The 23485-nt window shown below is 35.4% G+C and overlaps 1 protein-coding gene across 2 annotated transcripts in view; it reads left to right on the top strand.

Moving 5' to 3' along the window:
• Dcc (DCC netrin 1 receptor) overlaps window positions 1-23485 on the top strand; it is a 1013564-nt gene that overhangs the window by 471730 nt on the left and 518349 nt on the right. For both annotated transcript variants that reach the window (XM_070029124.1, XM_070029123.1), the window contains exon 3: window positions 7667-7951. In XM_070029124.1, coding sequence (XP_069885225.1) covers window positions 7667-7951 — 285 coding nt within the window. The remainder of the gene's footprint in view (window positions 1-7666; window positions 7952-23485) is intronic.

Here is a 23485-nt window from a genome sequence, read left to right as displayed (position 1 = left end):
GGGCTAAAGACTTAAAGAGAAACTTCTCTGAAGAGGAAAGAAGAATGGCCAATACACACATGAAGAAATGCTCAACCTCTCTAGCCATAAAAGAAATGCAAATCAAAACAACATTGAGATACCACCTCACCCCAGTTCGAATGGCCATAATCAATATCCACTTTTAATATTGGCCAGAGACTGGAAGGGAGAAGAGAGAGAAAGGGCAGGGGGAATGAATTGGAGGGTGGGGGGAAGACTGAGGACAGAGAGAAAGATCAAATTCTGTCTAGTTAGGGGAGGCCACAGGGAATAAAACCTCACTTTTTTTCTGCAGAGCTAGCAAGTATTCTAGAAACCAATTGGAATTATAGCTGTTTAACTTTCCAGCAATATTTAACAAAGTAACCGAGATAAAAAAATGAATTGAATAGAAGCTTAATGAAAACCTTGAGCATTAAAGTCACAAGAAATAATAATTGAGGAGTCATTTATAGAAATAGAAATAAACAGAGTGGCTACTTATGGTTATCTCTTAAGGGCTATGAATCTCTTGTTAATGGCATATAATGCTTGCTATAGAACCCTAATGAGGGTTGGTGACATTAATGAAATTTCTAAGGTTAACAATTAGACACATCTATAAAACTGGAATTAAGAGTCTGAATTTATCATTTTTGAGGACGGGAATAAAATGAAATTTCCATATATATCAAACTTTTCCATTTTGAAAACAAGGCGCTCTTTCTTCTTTAGAAATCCTTAGGTCACCTCTTGGTTAACCCAGAGAGGTGTAGATTGCATCTAAACCTGGAAATTGCTGCAGGGTGGAGCAGCTGAGACAGGTTTAGGTGTGCCTAGAAATAAAGTTAAGGTAACATTCCAGGCCAAGATAGGTGTGACAGTTCAAACCTTGTTTACAGTTCATTCACAAAAATTAACTTATCCCAAAGCTAAAGTTGGAAAGCCCCTAAAAGCACTAAAAACAAGTTTGTATGTTGTGTAAATGATTCAGAAGATCTGACTAGATGAGACTATTATCTGTAAGAATATGATTAAAGGTAGAACATACGTGGTTCTCTCAGTATCCACATCACCTCTCTGCAGAATTCATCTATTGCATAAAGTGACATGGTATTTATGTACAATCTATACACACTTTCCTGTATTCTTTACTCTATATGACTTAGAATACGTAAAAGAACATAAGTGATGCATAATACTACATTTTGTTCCTTTGGGAATCACAAAAAATTGGTTCTGCTTAATATAAGCTATATATATATATATATATATATATATATATATATACATATGTACCTATATATATAGCTTATATATATATATACATATGTACCTATATATATAGCTTATATATATATACTTATATATACTTATATTATACTTATATTATACTTATATATACTTATATTATACTTATATATATATATAGCTTATATATATATATATATATATATATATATATATATATATATATATATATATATATATACTCAATTCTTATTCTCAATTGACTGGATCCTCAGATGTGGAACTCATGCTTACACAACCCCAACTGTACTTACCAAACAACAATGTTTATCCCCATCACTTCTGAACTGGGAGCCTTAAGAATGGAGACTGTTGACAAGTAGAAGACCTTCTTCTTGAAGATGTATAGTACTTCAGTACCAAATCTATTTTGTAATCTTGCTACAGTACACTAACTGATTTCATAGAGTTTTGCTCCCATAACAGTTTTTATACATAAATGCATCTACCAATAGCAATTACTTAAATGACTCATGTGAGCTTGAAGTGTAAGTCAGTGGTAGAACGCTTGAACTGTGTGTATGACACCCCAGTAAAAGTATACATACAAAGCAAAGAAAAAAGAAGCAAAAGAAAGAAGGAGGAGAGTACTTGTAAAGGTTAGAGATACCATTTTTGAAGGCGATTAGAATAAATTGTAAAACTGAGAGCTTGTTCAGTCATCCAACTGGTAAAGTAGTGAAGCAGAACCATGACCCTAGGAAGCCAGGCATTCCAGTACATAATTATTGACCCTCCCAAACTCTCTGAGTTGTTGCCACCTGATACAGCCAAAACGCAAACTCCATTTTCAATGTGTAAATGTTACAAAGCATTGAGAGTCACACAGACCCTCAGCAAATATTTATGCTTGGTGTTTTAATCTTTCAGTAAATATTTAATATACCCTGTGGACATAAACTACAGAAAACCTAACAGAAACATACAGACATGTTCAGCTTTTATTTATATACTTAGCCTATGTTATGGCAACTGTAAATTACGAGTGCTATAAAATTTTAAAGATAGGTGGTTTCTGGTAAGCCTAGGAAATAGAGTAAGTTTTGATAGGTAGATGTTAAGGGACAGACATTCATTTTTAGAGGAAAGACATCAAGAAATATAATTCAACTGTAAGCCATGGTTAGATTCAAGACAGATTCAATAGAGCTAAGATGTGTATTGCCAACATTGTGGAGAATGAGCCTAAAAGGCACATTGTACTAGATTTCTGGGTGTATAATTAAGCAAAAGACTTGGCCCAGTATTTGGAGTATAAGACAAATTTGAGAATGTCAGAGTTTCCTGAGAGAACACCAAACAAGTGATTTAGGAATACCTTTTTATCTTTGGATGGGATTTGAATGAAGAAAGGATAAAGGAAAGAAAATGCATGATCTGATGAAACTGAATTGGCTCTTGTTGAGCAAGTAACAATTTCTTATAAGAATCTATTAAGCATTGTAATTGCACGAAACACAGGAAATTTTTTTCTTATATTACAGCATGAAACAACTTCTGAAAGCATTGTGTTTTATTCTTACAAATAAGGTGATTTTAGCATTCATTTTTTAGATACCCATATTCATATATTGAAAATTCACTACTAAGCCAGGCAAAAGTGGCTCACACTTGTAATCTTAGCTGCTCAGGAAGCTGAGCTCTGAGGATCATTGTTCAAAGCCAGCCAGGCCAGAAAAGTCCATGAGATTTTTATCACTAATAAACTACTCAGAATAAACTCAAAGTGCCCCAACGTTGGAAGATTAAGTCAGACCACACAAACTCTTGTAAACTTGGATTTGATTTGATACTATGTAGAATCTTTGTAGAGACAAAAAGAAAATATTACAAACTATTTTTATAATCTCCCAGTATAAACAATAATCAACTATTTGTGATTTCCAAATGTTTTATGTTCAGCTTTCAAATAGGATATAGTTCTTATCTGTTTGTTAAGATCTTAAGTCCGCATAAAGTTCATATTGAAATGACATGCAGAATAGGAGCAATTTCATTATTTACCATGATAGGAACATGAAATGTCAAGCCTCAAAGGAATTCAAATTCTTTTCTATGTTTTGTTTTATGCTATAGAGTTAGCTCGCAAGTCCATTTTCACCTACTACAGCTATTCAGATATAAAATAGATGTTTATATATAAGGCAAGTAACTTACAGAGTACCATCTATTTGTACACTGAAAATATTTTAGCAATTTACCAAATCCTCTTAACTTGCATGTATGAGAAACTTATTCCTATTTTTCAATGACAAGGGAACAAAATAACAACTAAGGATGAACAAAGAAGAGCATAGAGAGGATAACTATTCAATTGAAAATGCAAGAAGTTTCTTTGGAATTTCTTATGCAACACAAGCCTTACAATGTCTGCCACTATTGTTGGCACATCTTCTTTGTGAGGTATACACAAACTATTCTTTTTTTTTTTTTTAAGCCATTTATGGGACTTGGACTCAAGGCCTGGGCATTGTCCCTGAGCTTTTTTTTGTTTAAAGCTAGCACTACTGCTTTGAGCCACAGCTCCACTTCTGGTTTTCTGGTGGTTAATTGCAGATAAGAGTCCCACAGACTTTCTTACTTGGGTGGGCTTTGAACTGTGATCCTCAGATCTCAGCCTTCTGGGTAGCTAGGATTATAGGAGTGAGCCATCAGCACCCAGGGCCAAACTATTATTTTTATATATATATACATGCTTTGACTCCACACTGACATTAATTAGTAGTAGACCCATGGACTATATTTCTATTATTTTGAATGGATCCAAAACTATAAACTAAAAATAGCCTAGAATGATGTTGAAACTTGAATAGTGAAGATACAAGTTAACTGATTTAATTTGCTTTTGTGCTCCAATGGTAGATACAACAATCATATATTAGTTCTTCTAATAACTGGCAAAGAAGAATAGAATTTGACAAGTGAGAGGTGATAGATGTTGATGCAGATAGCTTCATAGATCCAAATCCAGAGCTTTGATTTCAGAATCAATGAGTAATTTTAATCCATACATACATCTATGTTTGTGTGTGTGTGTGTGTGTGTGTGTGTGTGTAGAATACCATTGATACATTTGATTCAACATTAAGGTTTTTCTCTTTGTCCAGCAATAAGATCTTCAACAATAACCTTAATATGTACAGGATTTCAAGGTGTGTGTGTGTGTGTGTGTGTGTGTGTGTGTGTGTGTGTGTGTGTGTGTGTGTGTGTGTGTGTGTGTGTGTGTGTGTGTGCTGGTGACATGACTCAGATTTATGTTTTTTTTGTTGCCTCCTCCTTCATTTTCTGCCTACCATCACTTCCTTCCCTGCCTCCACAACTCATCCCACTCCCCACCCCGACATTGTAATGTTTATTTTCAATATAGTGTCCTGTACACCTTGTTGTCACAATGGGTCAACCTGCACCCCCATTTAAGCGTTTTGCAATATCCCTTCCCCTCCCCAAATTACAAAAATGTATATACAATGTGCAGAACACCGGCATCAAATCCAGTGAAAACGGGTCATACCATGGGGGAAGAAAATACAATAGAAACAAAAGAATCACATAGTGCATTGTAAATACATTAAAAACACTAGCAAGAAAGAAAAAGACATCTCTTGTGTCCCTGTCTTGGGGTACATTTTGCTTAACATTATCTCATGTGGTCATATGTACATAGCCTTTGACCTTCTCTGCTTGTCCTAGATATGTACTAGTCACTGCAAACAAGGGAAACCATGGGACCTATGTTTGCATGAAACTGCAGAGCTTCTGCAAGGCAAAGGACATAGCTCAGATGATCAACAGAAAGCCCACAGACTGAGAGAAGATTTTCACTAGCCATACAATAGACAAGGGTCTCATATCTAAAATATACTCAGAACTCAAAAAATTAAATCCCCCAACAACAAATTTTCAAAGAAACAACTACCCGATTAACAAATGAGATAAAGACTTCAAGAGAGACTTCTCTGAAGAGGAAATAAGAATGGCCAATAGACACATGAAGAAATGTTTGACCTCTCTAGCCATAAATGAAATGCAAATCGAGACAACACTGAGATTCCACCTCACCCCAGTTAGAATGGCTATAATCAAGAAATCTAGTAACAACAAATGCTGAAGGGGATGTGGCCAAAAGGGAACCTTACTGCCTTGTTAGTGGGAGTGTAAACTTGTTCAACCACTGTGGAAAGCAGTATGGAGGTTCCTCAAAAACTCCACATAGAGCTCTCTTATGACCCAGCAATCCCACTTTTGGGCATTTACCCAAATGATCACATGCAAGGTCATACCAAAGCTACGAGCACACCCATGTTTATCTCAGCATTATTTACAATAGCTAAGATACGGAACCAATCCAGATGCCCCACAGTAGATGAATGTTTCAAGAAAATATGATTTATATATATATACACATATATACATGTACATATATATCTATACACACACACACACACACACACACACATAATGGAATTCTATGCTTCTGTCAGAAAGAATGACATTGCCTCATTTGTTAGGAAATGGAAAGAATTGGAAAAAGTTATATTAAGCGAAGTAAGCCAGGCCCGAAGAAACATAGGTCATTTATGTTTTGCTCAATGCTGATGCTCTATCATTGAGCCAAATCTCTACTTCTAGCCTGATTAGTTGGACATAAGAGTTTCTTTTCTTCCCCAAACCTCAGGTGGATTGTAGTTGTAAGCCTCTGGTGCCTAGCTGATGTTTTTGTATTGTTTTTAATGCAGGTATAGCTATAATGATGGTATCTTTCAGCAGCTTACACCCATTTCATCTGTGACATTGATGTGATTTTCTCCTCTGTAGATTCAGTTATCTTGTGGTTAGAAGACTCTTCTTTGAAAGGACCATGAAATTCTACTTTTGCCTGGGGCATCCTCTCTATGTTTTTTTTTTTATTGCTTCTCATATTAAATTGTGTTTGACACAGGCCTTTTTACCTTTGACCTTCTGTAACTACCTAAATTTTCTTATAGGCTTATAAGAGAAAATTAAGTTTCTGAGAATTAATAGACCCAAGTTCAAACTAACAGTGAAAGTTGAACACAATAGGATTTCTTATTGACTAATGTTGATGGAAAAATCGAAACTTCTTGACAAAATTTAATTCTGGACTTGGGAAGTTTTGACTTAATTAAAATGAACCTTAAAACATCACAGTACCTTCAGATATGATTAGGTCAAGCTGATATAGACCAGAAACTCATGAAGGAATCAATATTTTTTGAAGTGTATATCCAATGAAAACTATTCCAGTATGATTAAAATGCAGTTGGGATTATCAAAATATACCCAGGGTAAGTAGAACAGGAATTCAGGACTTAAAACCATTGGGTACTATTAGTTGTAAGAATATATCTGTGAATGATTTATCAATGTTGCTTAATTCATATGAATTTATTGATAAATTATCCAAAATATTTTCATCACAGATATCTATATGTTTATAGAGGGGTTGACAGGGTGAGATCAAATTATTCCCTACCCTTCCCTTCTACAGAATTAGGATACATAGGCTTCTTAGACACTGTGCTTATACTCAGCAATGACCAGTTTACATATTTTCTTTTATCCCCTTGACTTCTTGAATCACTCACATGAATGCATGATTTTCCACATTATTTTTCAGGAATATCATCATGTCATATGAGCTTACTACTATCCAATTTCATAGCAAAGAAATGAAATAAGTTACAAAAAAATTCACAAAAGCACAAGATATTTGCATGTCAACTTTATGACTTCTCTCTTTAAAAAAAACAAAACCACAACATCACTCCAACTGGTGCTAAGTGATGATCGTCTACCTTAAACAATCAGGCTATGGATGAAGTTTACTGCTTCTTACACTTGGCAATTGATACAGCTCCTTTCTTTGCTAAAAATGTCTTAGGCCGAGCTATGTGACCAGTCCTTCAAGAATCCCCATGTCTTCATAGCTTTGGACCAAGGGTTGGATACCTGCCAGAGCATATCACCAGTACAAGGCCCTATAATAACTAAATGAAGTTGCCTATAGAATATTGCTGTTTCAGCCTCAATTTCTTCATCTACAAAATTAGAACACTATCGTTTGCTTCTGTTTATTTTACATGGCTATATTATAACCAAGAGTAAAACAGTAAGCTTCGGAGATGAATGGCCATATCTTCGTGATTTGTCTTCCACCAGACCAACTCATAGTGGTCTGAACATGTGATATGATGAATTGTGAAGAGCAAATGAATCGATGTGAAGAAAACACCCTCTCTGCACGCTACCTTTCCATCATGAGCATAAGGTAGGATTCTATTCATTGGCAATTATTGAGGCTCTCATTTTTCCTTCTTTGTTTTCCCCCCTCTAGGACCCCTGAGGTTCCTTTCCCAGACAGAATCTGTCACGGCCTTCATGGGAGACACGGTGCTTCTCAAGTGTGAAGTCCTCGGGGAGCCCATGCCTACCATACACTGGCAGAAAAATCAACAAGACCTCGCTCCAGGCTCAGGAGACTCCCGCGTGGTGGTCCTGCCCTCTGGAGCATTGCAGATCAGCCGGCTTCAACCCGGGGACATTGGGATTTATCGGTGCACAGCTAGGAATCCAGCCAGTTCAAGAACAGGAAATGAAGCCGAAGTCAGAATTCTATCAGGTATTTATTTCAGCAGGCTTTGTTCTCTTTAGAATGATGTCTTGACTGAAGCGAGCGATTGTTCTTCTTTGACTTACCAGTCGTTTCAGGTTCTGTTCTGTTCTTTGAGTTTGGTTTTATTATATTACGTTCTTCCTTCAAGGCATCCGAAGAGGGTTTGTCAAAAGCCGTTCATATTTTTCCAGGTTTTGCTGAAGTTTGTTGGAGAATCAGGCATGCATAATTGGGCCTCATTCATTTATTCATTCATTCACTCATTTCCTCATTGCATTAATGTTTGCTGCATGCTTCTTTGTATGATGAGCATTGCTAAATTTCTTATATATTAATTGCTCGTCTTCTAATATAAAAAATGAGAATGAGCATTGGTGATGTGTCTCTAAGTTAATATCCGACTACCAGGTACCCATGCATTTGTATATTCCTTTTTGAGAAGAATTGCTAAGTTCAAGAGACAAAATAGTTACTGACACAGAGGCTGGTCTGTGTCAGAGGTGAGCTTAGAAATACAAATCATGACAGTAAACGTTGATTATTATGATTGTAGGGGAAGTTGGTTTTATCTCTTATCTCCTTTCCTTGGGAAAAATCTCCAGGACTCTGGGCTCATTTTCCTCTCCTAAATAATGAGAGGTTGGATTGAATGCTCTATAAAATTTCTTCTCTCCTCTTTCAATCACTATTGCTATTGCATGACTGTGTAATAGTTGTATTATCACTTTTCTTACACTGGTAAGGCTTAGAATGACTTGTTTGAAACACACACACACACACACACACACACACACACACACACACACACACACTGCATAGCTTTGTAATTGAATGCGGGCTTATTAAAGCATAGAAGTTGGCTCCTCTATACTTCTAATTATATGAACTTAACACACATATTTTGGCTATGCAGAGGATAAACTATCAGGAAGTCAGGGTATTTTTGAAGTGAGGGTAGAGGGTATTTTCTTATATTTTTTATCATTTATTTATTTATTTATTCATGCCCATCCTGGGGCTTAAATTCAGGTCCCGAGTACTGTACTTGAGCCTCCTTGTGCTCAAGGCTAACTTTCTACCACATGAGCCGGAGCACCACTTTCAGCTTTTATAAGTAGTGTTTTAGAGATAAGAAGTTCAAGAGGACTTTTCTACCTCTACTGGCTTCAAACTGCAATCCTCAGATCTTAGCCTCTGGAGTAGCTCAGATTACCTGCCAGTGCCCGGCACAAGAAGGTGTTTTTAACATCCTTTTCTCTTGTGTGTTCATCATTCTCTAGTGGCTGGGATACTGACTTAAATGTGTTAATAACTTTTGGCAACACTATTATGTTCTATCCATTTTGCAGTCACAGATGGAAATGTAGCATTTATTCCAAACACAGCCATGCATTTATTTAGGGATCCACTACATCCAAGAAAATTTAAATATTTATAATCATATATACTTAATATTTATTGCATCTGTTAAGTCAGATGGGAAGCTAAGAAAAGTCTCACAAAAAGTTGGCAAGAATATGTTTGATTATTTTAATATGACAAGAGAGTTATGTTTTCTAATAGGCTTAAGGAAACAAGTTGCTTATCACATTTTTAATTGTGAAAGTTTCGAAAGACATTCAGAAATCATAGTCATCAAATTCACATTTGGTGTTATAAGTTCACTTTGAAAAACACACGTTTAAGGAATTATTCTATTTGCACTCTCCATAGAGAATATTCCATTTCAGATAATTTCCTTGTAAATACTTGATTACCACCCAGTGTTTACTTTTAGATTTATGGGCACATTCTATCTACCACAAACAAGGAAAACAATGCCACCTGTTTTTCTCTGGGTCTGGCTTACTTCACTTAATATAATTTTTTCCAAATCTTTCCATTTCCTTATGAACAATACAATATCATTCTTTCTAATGGATGAGAGTTCTCTTTTGTAAATCTACCATATTTTCTTGATCTATTTGTCCACTGAAGGGCATCTGAGCTGATTCTGTATCTTAGCTTTGGTAAACAATGCTGCAGTTAACATGGCTGTACTGGTAGGTTTAGTGTGGTCTTGTTTGTAGTCTATTGGATAAAAGCTAAGGAGAAGTAGCTCAGTGTTATATCTTTTGAGGACTTCCATCCTTATTTCCAAAGTGATCGAACAGATTTACATTCCCACCAACAGTGTAACAGAGCTCTCTTTTGGCTACATCCATACAAACATTCGTTATTGTTTGTTTTCTTGATATTAGCCATTTTAACTGGGGAGAGGTGGATTCTCAATGTTGTTTTGATTTGCATTTTGTTTATGGCCAGAGACAATTGTAATCCATTTAGATTAATATGACATTACTAATTTGACTAAGAAAAGACAAAAATCAACAAGAAAGTAGTCAGGTACTCGTCATTCATGCCTGTGATCTTAGCAACTCAAGATGCTGAGAGTAGAAGGATTATAGCTTGAGGCCAAAAGCCTCTTAAGCTTCTATCTAAAAAATATTTAGCAAAAAATTAAACATGGTTATAGGAGAGGCATAAGTGGTAGAGCACCAGCCTGGCAAATTCAAAAGCTGTGCTCAAACAGCCATAACAACAGAACAAAACCAAAACAAAACAAAGCAAAAGCCCTGGAAAGCGTTGGTATATTTTGCAGAGGTGTAGATATTTCTTACCTAATTGAAAACTAAATTAAAATTAAAACTAAAATCAAAAAAATCATCTACTGAGAATTTTTATGAATTCAAATATAAATTTAAAAAATATGGAGATAGGCAGTGCCTACATGTTTTTGTCATACTTGGCTAAGCCTTTACTATTTACCACGATGGACAAGTTGAAGGATGATGTGTTTAAAGTATTTGTCCTCATGTTTTTAAGTAGGTTTTGAGGCAGAATACATAAATCTGCAGTAAGTACAGAATTGAGTCAGAGAATGAACTGATGACAAATCCTAGTTGCTCTTATTTTCTAGTAATGATTATCATTTTTAAAAATCATGTTAATATTTTCTATATACATATCAATTTTTTGAAAATACCAGTGTGAAGTAATAATAGGTTACATGAATTTGCATTTGAATAGGAAAAATAAACGCATTAAAATGAAAGTCCATCATATTATTAACATAGGAACACTAAAAGTGGTACCAGAAGTTAACATATGAAATAATGTATTTTCCATGATCACTAAAGTACCATGTTGCTTGATGGACTTATTTATATTCTTTACTTAAAGCTCTTCCTAACCTTTGTTCTTAACACAATTAATTAAAAAATAGTATTTGTTAATGTGTTTATAATGACTTACCTAGTTCAAAATAATACTAAATGTTCCGTAAAGTCTGTGTGAAACATACTTAAAATTGTGCCAAATACGTATCAGGTATCTAAAGTAATTGAGCCCTATTAAATTCAAACAAATAGCAGTTTAATTTGATTTTTTTCAGTAGCCTATTTCAGTTTATTCGCTAAAGAAATTCTTTATTCCACAGGTAATCTTATCTATTTGCCATATGCCTCATATGCCTATAAACTTGCTAGAGAAGAGATGCTGGAAGACTGTCTTGAAACAGCTTGCAGTTCTGTAAGGGGGGGGGTGGTGGTGATATACACAAGGAAAATAGGCTGCTCTGTAAGGGAGGAAAGCCACAAACACTAGCACTCTGTAGGGGAGAGGAATGGCACATGCCAATCATCTTAAAGAAGAAGAGGTGACTAGGCTCAGAGAAGATTCACCAGGAGAGAACAACAGCAGTCACAAGGCAAAGAGAGGGGGACAGAAGCTTTTTAGGGTAACTACACACATTCTGCCATATAGGCACAAAAAGTGATGGAAGGAAGGGAGTGAAACTGGGAAGGAAGAGGCAGTACAATGCTGTGAGTACTGACAAGGAGCTGCTATTGATGTTGGTGGCTGGGGCGTTTTTAGGTCAGGTCTTGCATTCCTATCAGTGTGGTTTATGAGAGATGAGACAGCATCTGAGCTTAGGAAACACAGTAAGAGTGAAGTGAGCTAGGAGTGTTTCTTATGTAAAATAAGTGATATATTTTAAGAGTTTCCCCATGCTAGTTCATAATTTCCAGATGAATAGTACTACTATTTCATTCAAAAGTAGAAAATTCCTGATTTAATTTGCTGATTAATGGTTTAAGACAAATTGAATTTTCACTTTGAGGAATTAAACTTTTTAACAGTGTAAATTACTAGTAAACAGTTGTAATGGATTTTTTGGAAATGTCAATGAGAAGTGCTCAGTAAGCATTGAAACGTTTTGAAATGTCTTATCATATGTGATGGGAAATGGATGATGGACTGGAAGAGCCATTGTGGTTGTCAAGTTCACTTTATTCATGGTTCATCACATTCGAGTGCCAAGAAGCAGATTGAATTGCAGAATGATAAATCTGCTTTAGACACTAGATGGCTAAAAGAACTGGCCTCTACAGTGGAATTCTTATTTTGGTTTCCTTAATGTCCTAATTGAATCTTTCTATTAGAAATGCAATCTATTTTTCCTTTGTTTAACAGTAACTGGATGGTTTGGGGCTAGGTATAGACATGAAATAAATATCTATAGAATTAGAACAAGAATTTCTCGTGGAATAATTGGGATTACATGATGTATTGAATTTTCTCTGTAATATTTTCTTTATATTGAAATAAATTTTGACATGGTTTCTGTTATTTCTAGTCTTAAAAGTTTCACACTTATATTAATTACTAGTGGATTACTAACTCATGGTTGCAATAAGTATTTGTTTTGTTAAGTATTATTTATATTTCAGAGTTGATCACAGGTCTACTTTGGAGATGTTGCCGATTTAATTCTAGACTATGGCAATAAATCAATAACAGACTGCTGCAAGTCACACAATGTTTGGGTTCATAAAATTTATATTTACATTAATGTATATGCAGTTACTATGCAATAGCATTATGTAAAAATGGTACACATACCTTAATTAAAGTATTTTATTGCTAACCAAAAGGAATGAGCCTTTAGTGAGCCATAATCTTTTTTATGTTGGAGGTTCTTATTTTAATATTGATGCCTACTGAGAGATCAGGGCAGTAAGGGACTAAAATTTTGGATGACTGTGGCAACTTCTTAAAATGAGACAAGAGTGAAGTTTGCCATACTAATGAATCTCTCTTTCAGGAGAGATTTCTCTACAGTAGTCGAAATGGTAGTTGAAATATTTTAGCTACAGCAGTTATTTTTTTGACTTAGAATCAGCTGTCTCAAGCTCTACATTATCCACCAAGTTCATGTCCCATTTGAAACCCTGTGTTGTCATTTCAGTAGTTTTTACAGCATCTCCAAAATGGGTAGAATCCATTACAGCAAGCTATGTTCTCTTCCACATACATAAGAAGCAATGTTTTTTTGGCCATTAAAATTTAATCACAGCCTTGTTAGCAATTTAGTTACACCTTCAGACTATATTTATAATTCTAGCTCTTTTACTATCACCACAGTATGTACTACTGATTCCACAGAAGTGTTGAGCCCTTCAAAATTGTACATTAGCATTGAGATCAACTTCTACCAAAGCCCTTTCTTTGCTGACATTTTGACCTTCATCCACACATCACAAATGTTCTTAATGGTACCTACAATATGCATTCTACCCAAGACATTATTGATTTAATTTACCCAGCACATCCATAGAAACACTATATATGAGGGCTGGGAAGGTGGCTCAGTGGTAGAGCACTTGCCTTGAATGCATGAGCCCCTGGGTTTGATTCCTCAGCACCACATAAGCAAAAAGAAAAAAAGCCAGAAGTGGCGCTGTGGCTCAAGTGGTAGAGCGCTAGCCTTGAGCTGAAGAGCTGAGGGACAGCGCCCAGTGAGGCACAGAGTTCAGGCCCCACAACTGGACCCCCCAAAAAAAATAAAAAGAAAAGAAACACTATATATGACAGTGTTAACCTCAAAAAGTTTAGTACCTTTTAAAATATTTTTATTATCTTAAAGTAGCTGTAGAAAGAGTTGCCATTCAACACAGCTAACAGTTATGATACAGTGCATCTTGTCTCCCTATCAGCATTCTCATTCATTCCTTCCATCCCATACCTTCCCTCACTTTTCTTAATTTTTTAGAATAGGTATGAATTTTTGCTATTTAACAAAGCAGTTTATGTATGCAATGCATCTTGAGCTGTGCCTTCCCTTCAACAATTTCATCCCCACTTTGAACCCACCCTTTCCCTTATTTTTCTTAATTTTGCCATGCATACACTGAATTCTTTATATATATATATACATATATTTTAATTTTTCTTGAAATAAGATGACGTTTTAACAGTACAATATAACAGTTCAATACAAGCAATCTTAATTGAAGGCCCAAAAAATGTGGTTCATTGTCTATAGTTTAACTGTTACATTCCTGTGAAAAGTACAGAAAAAAATTCTGACCACCTGGATTGCTCACACTTCAGCTTCTATCAAAATATGTCCACTGTATCCATCTCTTTTATGTTAGAATGCAGAACAATTTCATTTGAGTTCCACTGAAAAACCCTAAACATGTTTCAGAGCTATTTAGCTAGTGACTTAACAAAGCATCTTGTAAAATACAAAATAATCTGTTTAGTGATGCTCTTTTATGTATTTCCTGAGCAGACTCTCATAAAGGGAATGACCTAAATTTCCATTGCTTACACCTTTCCTCCACCTTCCCTCCTCTACCTCATTTGTCTATCTCTCTCCCCTTAGTCCCACCACCCCAGTTGCAAGTAACCTGATACTTACTTTATTGTGCTTTGACTTAATCTTTCTGAAAAATTATACTATTTGTTCTCTCTATAGAGTCTAGTAGACTTCAGTTAATCCATTTGTAACTCCTTTCATACCACTCAATGTGTTTACTTATAGATTTATAGGCACAATGTAGCTACCATAAATGAAAGAAACTATGCAACCTTTGTTTCTCTGAGTCTAGCTTACTGCACTTAATATAATTTTTTCCAAGTCATTCCATTTCCTTACAAATGGTACACTATCGTTCTTTCTGATGACACAGCAGAATTCCATTTTCTATACACACTATATTTCCTTGATCCCTTCATCCATTGAGAGCATCTGGGCTGACACAATATCTTGGCTATTGTATATATTGCTCCAAAGAACATGGTTGTCTTACTTTAATTCTTTTTTTCTTATAAAAGTATTTTTAATAAATTGATGTATTTCTTTAATTCTTATATAATCAGACTTGAAAGTGAAATTATTAGGCCTTGCTCCATGGGCTACAGAATAAATGATCATAGCTAGAATTTCTAGGTAGTTATTTCTCCTTCATCAACATTTGCTGCTACAGCCTGTACTCTTATAGACATGGCATCTTCCTTAAGCCTCATAAACAACCTCTATTAGCTGTAAACTTTATTCTGTAACTCCTTCTCCTCTGTCAGCCTTCACAGATTTGCTGAAGGGCTTAAGTTTTATTCTGGAGAGTGGGATTTGACTTATAGAAGTGTTGTAGTCAGTTTGATCTTCTGTTCAGACGACTAAAATTTCTACCTAATAGCAGAAAGGCTAATTTTTTACTATGTAATCATGTGTGTGTTCACTAGAGTAATGTTTTTAATTTCCTTAGAGAACTTCCCTTTTGCATCCACAACTTGACTGTTTGGAGTTTGCACTTTCAGTCTGGCTTAGCTTTTGACACACTTTCCGCACTAAGCATAATCATTTCTAGCTTTAGGTTTAAAATGAATAGTGTGAAAGTCTTCCTTTAACTTGAATGCTTAGAGATTTTTGTCTGGTGGAGGTTATTGGCCTACTTTAGATACTGTTTCTCGGCCAATAGGGAGCAGTGAAGGGAGGAAGGAGTGGGCAATGGCTAGTTGTAAAGAGCTCACAACATTTATCAATTAATTTTACCATCTTATCAGAGCATGATTTATGTCACCAAAATATTTCAAATAGTGACATAAAAGACCACTGATCACAAATCACTATGATAGGTATAATGATAGGAAAAGGCTTGAAATATTGTCATAATTATTTAAATATGGCAGAAAGATACGATGGGAGCACCAGTTGTTGGGAAAGTGGTATGGATAGATTAAGAGGCTTATAAAATACAAACAAACAAACAAACAAACAAAGGCAGCCTCTACAAATACTACATAGCACAGTACAATGACCTGGGTTATGCTTGTAATGCTCTGACAGTCTTTCTATGATGCATACAAAGTAATGATCTGAAAGGAATAATGAAGATGACACATAATTTGCCTACTAAATTTATTGGCAATTTGGGCATTCATTCATGTGACCATCTCATTAGTATAAGTCAGTGAGGGGTAAATTGAAGTAAAATACTTTAGTTTCAAATCAGCACAGAATGTGAGTAAGACAATTCTTGGAAGAAAATCTGAGCTTCCTGAAACATGATTAATTTTCTAAATTGTGAGGGGAGAACTGTCTGTAGGACAGTCCCAGATGATAATGAAAGTGGAATGAGAAGTTGCTCTCCCTTGTGGAGAGCCTTGAATTTATTGTCTGGGAATGTAGACTGGTTTATGTTATCTTTATTGATGGATGGAAGTCCTCCAAAGATATTCAGTGGCTATCCTGACATAAGTGCATCCCCAGAAAGACAGAAACAAAGAAGTAAAGAACAAGAATGTCAGGTTTATGTGTTGCATAAAATGTTGTCCCTTACTTCTTATCTTTAATGTACTGGAAGAATCATCTCTAGGTCAGGTTGAGTGTGTGTGTGTGTGTGTGTGTGTGTGTGTGTGTGTGTGTGTGTGTGTGTGTGTGTCTGTGTGTCTGTGTGTCTGTGTCTGTCTGTCTCTATCTCTGTCTGTCTCTGTCTGTGTGTCTCCTGTATGTCAGTATGGGGCTTGAACTCAGTCTGGTGCTGTCTCTTAGCTTTTATGTTCGAGGCTAGCACTCTTTGAAAAACCATCTCCATTTCTAGCTTTTGGTGGCTAATTGGAGATAGGAGTCTCACAGATTGTCCTGCCCCAGCTGTCTTTGAACCATGATCCTGAGACCTCAGCTTCCTGAATAGTTAGGATTGAAGGAGTAAGCCTCTGGTGTCTGGTCACAGTTTCTTTTTTAAAATACTAGCTTTATGTACATTTTTGTATCAATCTAGAAACAAGAAGTTCTTAACCTTTCATATATATATGTATATATATATACATATATATGTATATATATGTATATATATATATATATATATATATATATAGAGAGAGAGAGAGAGAGAGAGAGAGAGAGAGAGAGAGAGAGAGAGAGAGACGGTTGTGGGCCCTCTGGGCCTGGGCACTGTCCCTCAACTCTTCAGATCAAGGCTAGCACTCTATCACTTGACACACAGTGCCACTTCAGGTTTTTGTTTTCCTGCTTATGTGGTGCTGAGGAATCAAACCCAGGGCCTCATGCATGCAAGGCAAGCGCTCTACCACTGAGCCACCTACCCAGCCCAAACTTTCATAATTTTAAACTGGATAAAATTATTTTTTCTATTCCTTTTGTACATTCCCTTAGAAAAGGATGAAAAATATGATCATATTATATTTAACACCATGTTGTATCTAAGCTTCCTAGATATGATTTTGAAGATTGCATGGAAGTGTGTTCACTTGGACTACCACATCTGCTTTCATGGATCTTGTTCATGATGAGTTATTATGAATGAATTAATGTGCATTTCATATTTCCGATATGTCACTGTGATAAGCAGTCAGGTTCATAGGCCCAGACAAGAGACTAAGTATAAAGCTTGATTTCATCACCTGCAAGTTATAATACTTAAGTTAAATTCAATTTAATACTTTAATTATACTGCAAAATAAAGTCATTCTGTACTGTGGTTTGGTGTTTTATCAACAAACTATATTATCAGAAATATTGAAATCCTGAGTAAATAGTGTAAGTATTTGGGGATTTTAGAGACTCTTCCAATCTCAAAGAGTTTATTGTCATGTCAAGATTATTTCCCTGTGAAACACTTGATAATCTTGATTATACAATTATACATTTGTGCATTGGTAGTTACTTGACCATAATCTACCCTGTTTTCTTTTCTTTTTTCTTTTTTGTACCTAAGAGAAGACAAGATTTGCTGCAACGGTTTCCTCTATAGATACCCACTGCTACATGTTTTCCATCCTTACTGTACCTCAATCCTATTTTTCCTGCAGTAATGTATAGTTCAAGGAATACTGGTTTTTGCACAGGAGTAATATGATAAATAAATGAGACTAGTTCAGTCTTTTTGAATATTTTTGAATATTTTTATGACCAATAATTTTACTTACTATTTCATTCCACATTCATTCCTTTTTTTAATGTGAAAGTACTGTACAGAGGGGTTACAATTACATGGGCAAGATAATGAGTACATTTCTTATCAAGCATTGTTGCCTCCTCCTTTATTTCCCCTTCCCATCCTTTCCCATCTCCTCCCCTCCCCTCCAAAGTTGTAAAGTTTGTTTTTCGACATAATGACTTGTATATCTCATTGTTGCAATGGATCCACCTTTATCCCTATTTAAATGATTTGTTTTTTTGCCTTCCCCTTCACAAATTATACCAACATCAAACACAGTGAAAGCTGGGGTTATACTGTGGGGGAGGGACACACAAAGCAACAAATAAATCATCTTATAAATATGTTAGAAATATATGCTATAAATATGTTTCTTTGGGCCTGGCTTACTTTGCTTAATATAATTTTTACCAAGTCTTTTCATTTCCTAACAAATGGGCAATGCCATTCTTTCTGATGGAGGCATAGAATTCCATTGTGTATATATACCACATTTTCTTGATCCATTCATCTACTGAGGGGCATCTGGGTTGTTTCCATATCTTAGCTATAGTAAATAATGCTGCAGTAAACATAGTTGTGCTGGTAGCTTTAGTATGGTCTTGTTTGTGATAATTTGGGTAAATGCCCAAAAGTGGGATTGCTGGGTCATAGGGGAGCTCTATGTGGAGTCTTTTGAGGAACCTCCATACTACTTTCCAAAGTGGTTGAACAAGTTTACACTCCCACCAGCAATGAAGTAAGGTTCCCTTCTGTCCACATCCCCTCCAGCATCTGTTGTTATTAGAGTTCTTGATTATAGCCATTCTAACTGGGGTGAGGTGGTATCTCAATGTTGTTTTGATTTGCATTTCTTTTATGGCTAGAGAGGTTGAGCATTTCTTCATGTGTGTATTGGCCATGCTTCTTTCCTCTTCAGAGAAGTTTCTCTTTAAGTCTTTCGCCCACTTATTTATTGGACAGTTGTTTCTTTGAGGATTTGTTGTTAGGGGATTTAATGTTTTGAGTTCCAGGTATATTTTAGATATCAGACCCTTGCCCGTTGTATGGCTAGTGAAGATCTTCTCCCAGTCCGTGGGCTTTCTATTAATCTTTCTAGCTATGTCCTTTGCCATGCAGAAGCTCTGCAATTTCATGCAGTCCCATTTGTCCAACCTTTCTTCGACTTGTGTTTCTGGGTAATCTATTAAGAAAATTTCGGCCTGTGCCAAGGAGACCTAGGGTTTCTCCTATTCCATCCTGTAATGTTTTCAGTCTGTTTTGACTCTGAGGTCTTTGATGCATTTGGAGTTGATTCTGGTTCAGGGTGATTTAAAAGGAGCTAGCTGTAGTTTTCTACAAATAGTTAACCAATTTTGCCAGCACCATTTACTGAAGAAGCTGTCTTTCTTCCATTCTATTTTTTTTAGCTCCCTTATCAAAGATCAGATGGCTATAGGTCTGTAGGTTCATTTCTGGGTTTTCAATTCTATTCCATTGGTCCTGAGGTCTGTTCTTGTGCCAGTACCAAGCTGTTTTGATTACTATGACTTTGTAGTAGAGTTTGAAATTTGGTATTGATATTCCACCAGCACTGTTCTTTCTGTTGAGGATCATTTTTGCTATTCAGGGTCTTTTATTGTTCCATATGAATTTTTGGATTGCCTCTTCTATTTCCTTGAAGAATGAGGTTGGAATATTGATAGGTATCGCATTGAATTTGTAGATAACCTTTGGGAATATTGCCATTTTCACAATGTTGATCCTTCCAATCCAGGAGCATAGCAGGTTTTTAATCCTAGTGTTTAAGAGTTTCAATTTTCCAGAGAAATCCTAGTGATCACAGAAAAGATCACAACAGGATACAATAGTACATTAATTCATGATCAGTAACTAATTGAGCAAGATGCATTGTTCACATAACCTGATATATGGAATTTTAAAGTCTTTGAACACTTAATTAAAAATCTAATTTCTCAAAACTTGGGATATCTTAATTTTACACTAATTAAAAATTGATATAAGATGATTTATATTGTCACAAAAAATGTCACCAAAACAAAAAAGACAGGCTACATTTTGCAATACGCAAGAGACCTAGGCTTATATCATTATGTCCTTCTCTTTGGCAGATTAACCTTTCGTCTGTTTTCTTTGGGAATAAAGGCCAGGAAGATTTCAAGAGTTAATTGACAATTATGTCCTATTGGAATTAATTATAGTAGGTCAGATCTTACAACCAATGCCTATAATATAACAGAGCTAATCATTCTTACACTTGGAGTTTCACCAACTTCCATTTAGATGCAACAAAATCTAATACATTAGCAAATTATCATAGGTACATATATTCATAGTAATGATACATAAAAGTTATCAGTAATAATATTTTAAAAGACTTTTTATGGATAAATATATCATTGGTGTTTGATATTAATTTGTTAAAAAGTAATTAATTGTCTTTTCGTGCTATCTGGGGGCATATGGACCAAGGTCAGAATTTCTGGTTGAATACCAAAACACCGAGAACCTCTTGTGCTCCATGTCATATCTATGATCCCAGTGTTGCCAGGCTTTTTTCTATCACTAAATTCATTGATTTGTGTTGCTTTCACCTTTAACATTGAGTAGTGTAACATACTGACTGTGTTATCTCCTAAGAGCTCCCATTTTCTGAAAAAGTTATTGTATCCAAAAAGTCAAACCAAAAACAATATACTTAGCAATATCCTCCATAGAAGGTATCTCTGTTGATCTCCTTCTTTTCCTGGGATGCAAAATAGACATATGTTTTCTTAAGTTCTGGCACAACTTTTTTGATTCCATTTTGATTAAATAGATAATATAGACATAGTTTTAGTTAGTTATCAAATATAAGTGCTTATATAAAAAACTTTATTCATCTTCTAGAAAGTTTTAAGTGTTTTCTTATGGATATATATATACGTATAATTTTTTGATTCCATAAACTAAATTGACACTTCATAATGACATTTGTTTTCTAGAATTCTGTCAGCTATGCTTTTATTAAAAATTATTCTAAAAATAAAGATCACTTCCCTCAGACCTGCTACAAAATTATACTATTAGACCAAAATTTGCCTGTGAGACAGAAGGAAAAGAACCATATGGCAGTGATAGGAATAGATATTCCCCTTCTTCCTCCAGATTCTAACTACAAATAGCAATGTGTTTGTGCTTGTGTGTGTGTGTGTGTGTGTGTGTGAGTGTGTGTGTGTGTGTGTGTGTGTGTATGCGTCTGCACATGTTTAAAGAAAGAGGAAATATGAACAGATGTCGGAATATTTACAGAGAGTAGATGTCATTTTTAGTACTGAATTGGTATAAAGAGGAAGGAAAATAATAGAATCACAGAGTGATGAAAAAATAGCTCCCAAGAAATGACTCCCTTCCTCCTCAAAACTCCTTGGTTTACAGCCCAATGGAGTTTTTCATTTTTTTATGAAATGAATTCTGATTCCTTTGATCAGCCTGGATTAGGTTAGGTTTCAATAAAAATAATACTAAGCACAAAGTTAGAGGAGGCATGTCATTGAGTTCTTTACTTAGAGCATATATTATCTCACATAGCTGAAGATACCTAGTCCCCGCTGAAACAGAACTAAAGGGAAGTTGGCTGAGCTGCCAGAAAATGGATATGAGGTTAACTTGAAATTAAGGGTGCACACGGAGGAAAGTAGCCATGTGAAGTTAAATGTACAATCATTATTCCTAGGAAGAAACCAAAGAGAATGTCCCACTGTAGCTTCTAGCTTTCATTTTCAATTGGAAATGTATTTGAAATTCCATGAAGACAGGGATTTAAATTTAAAAGAAGCACCCAGGAGTATAAAATGACAGAAAAAGGTTTTGCATTCAGTAAGAAAGGAGAAACGAAATTAAAAGTAATTATGTTGAGGATGATAATCATTAAGCTTTGAAAATTTATACATTTTTCTGTTGACACAGAAGTCAACAGTCCATAGTTTAATTTCTCTATGCTTCAGATACTCTTCAGATTCAGCATTGCAACTTTAAAATTGTGGTCACTGAATCATAGTCTTGGAATAATGACCCATTAAAAGTAAATTCATTTCAATCACAGGATGCATCCATTCCAGTTTATCTGGGATAGTGGTGATGGAACACGGTATCTGAAGGCAATTATAAAAAAGAGTTCCATATGATTCTACATAATGTCTCATGTTGAATTATCAATATAGCCATCTAGTCATCTGTCATGAGAGCAGAACTCCTGTGGACTTCTGAGTCACTGGAGGATATCTATTAATGCAGAGGTCAGCCCAGTCCCACCTGGCTTCACAGATTGACCATGGCTCACAAGAGTCTGTGCTGTAGGCTCAGGATATGGTTCAATGGTAGAATTCTTGAGTAACATAAAAGAAGCCCTTGGATAGGTTTCCACTACCACAAGGAAAAAACATTTGTTTTGGAAAATATCTTTAAAACAGAAAACATAGTCCTTAATTTCTTTTTTAAATTTTTACTATGAAGGTGATATACAGAAGGGTTCATAAGTCAGATGTTGGGTGTATTTGTTTTTGAACAGTGTCACCGTCTCCCTCATTTTCTCCCAGGATTTCCCCACCCCACCCTTTTCTCCCCCTAGCTGTATATTTCATTTCCAACATAGTGTCTACTGAGTAACACTGATGAAATAGTTCACCCTTTGTCCCAGCATTTCTGTACTTTTCCTTGCCCTCCCCAAATCAGATACACTGACATACAAGGAAAAGGTTACAGAAATAAAAAAAACAGTGACAAAATTGGGGAAAAAAGACAGAAAAAAACCACTAAAAGTAAAATTAAAAAAATCCTCTTGTATTTGTTTGTTGGAGTTCTTCATTAAGCATCAGTTTTTTATGATCACATGCACATAGCTATTGAACCCTTGTGATCCTTTGCTAAGAATATTCTCCTTTGGTCTCAATGTGTGAATGTCTAGAGCCTTTTTAATTTATTGTGTCCAAGTGTATTTTTTTTTTACTATCCATTGGGTTTACTTGTAGATTTAAAGGCACAATTATTACAAATGAGGGGAAATGATGCACTTTCTGTTTCTTTGAGTCTGGCTTACTTCGATTAATATATTTTTTTCCAAGTCTTTCCATTCCCTTATGAATGGGCAATGCCATTCTTTCTGATGATAGCATAGAATTACATTGTATATATATATACCACATTTTCTTGATACATTTGTCTGCTGAGGTGCATCTGGGTTGATTCCATATCTTGGCTGTGGTATGCAATG

Source organism: Dipodomys merriami, unplaced genomic scaffold (assembly GCF_024711535.1).
Source record: "Dipodomys merriami isolate MVZ:Mamm:240054 unplaced genomic scaffold, mDipMer1.0.p SCAF_2, whole genome shotgun sequence".
Lineage (NCBI taxonomy): Eukaryota > Metazoa > Chordata > Mammalia > Rodentia > Heteromyidae > Dipodomys > Dipodomys merriami.
Note: the sequence above shows the minus strand (reverse complement) of the source record. Positions and strands in the feature narration are given on the sequence as shown.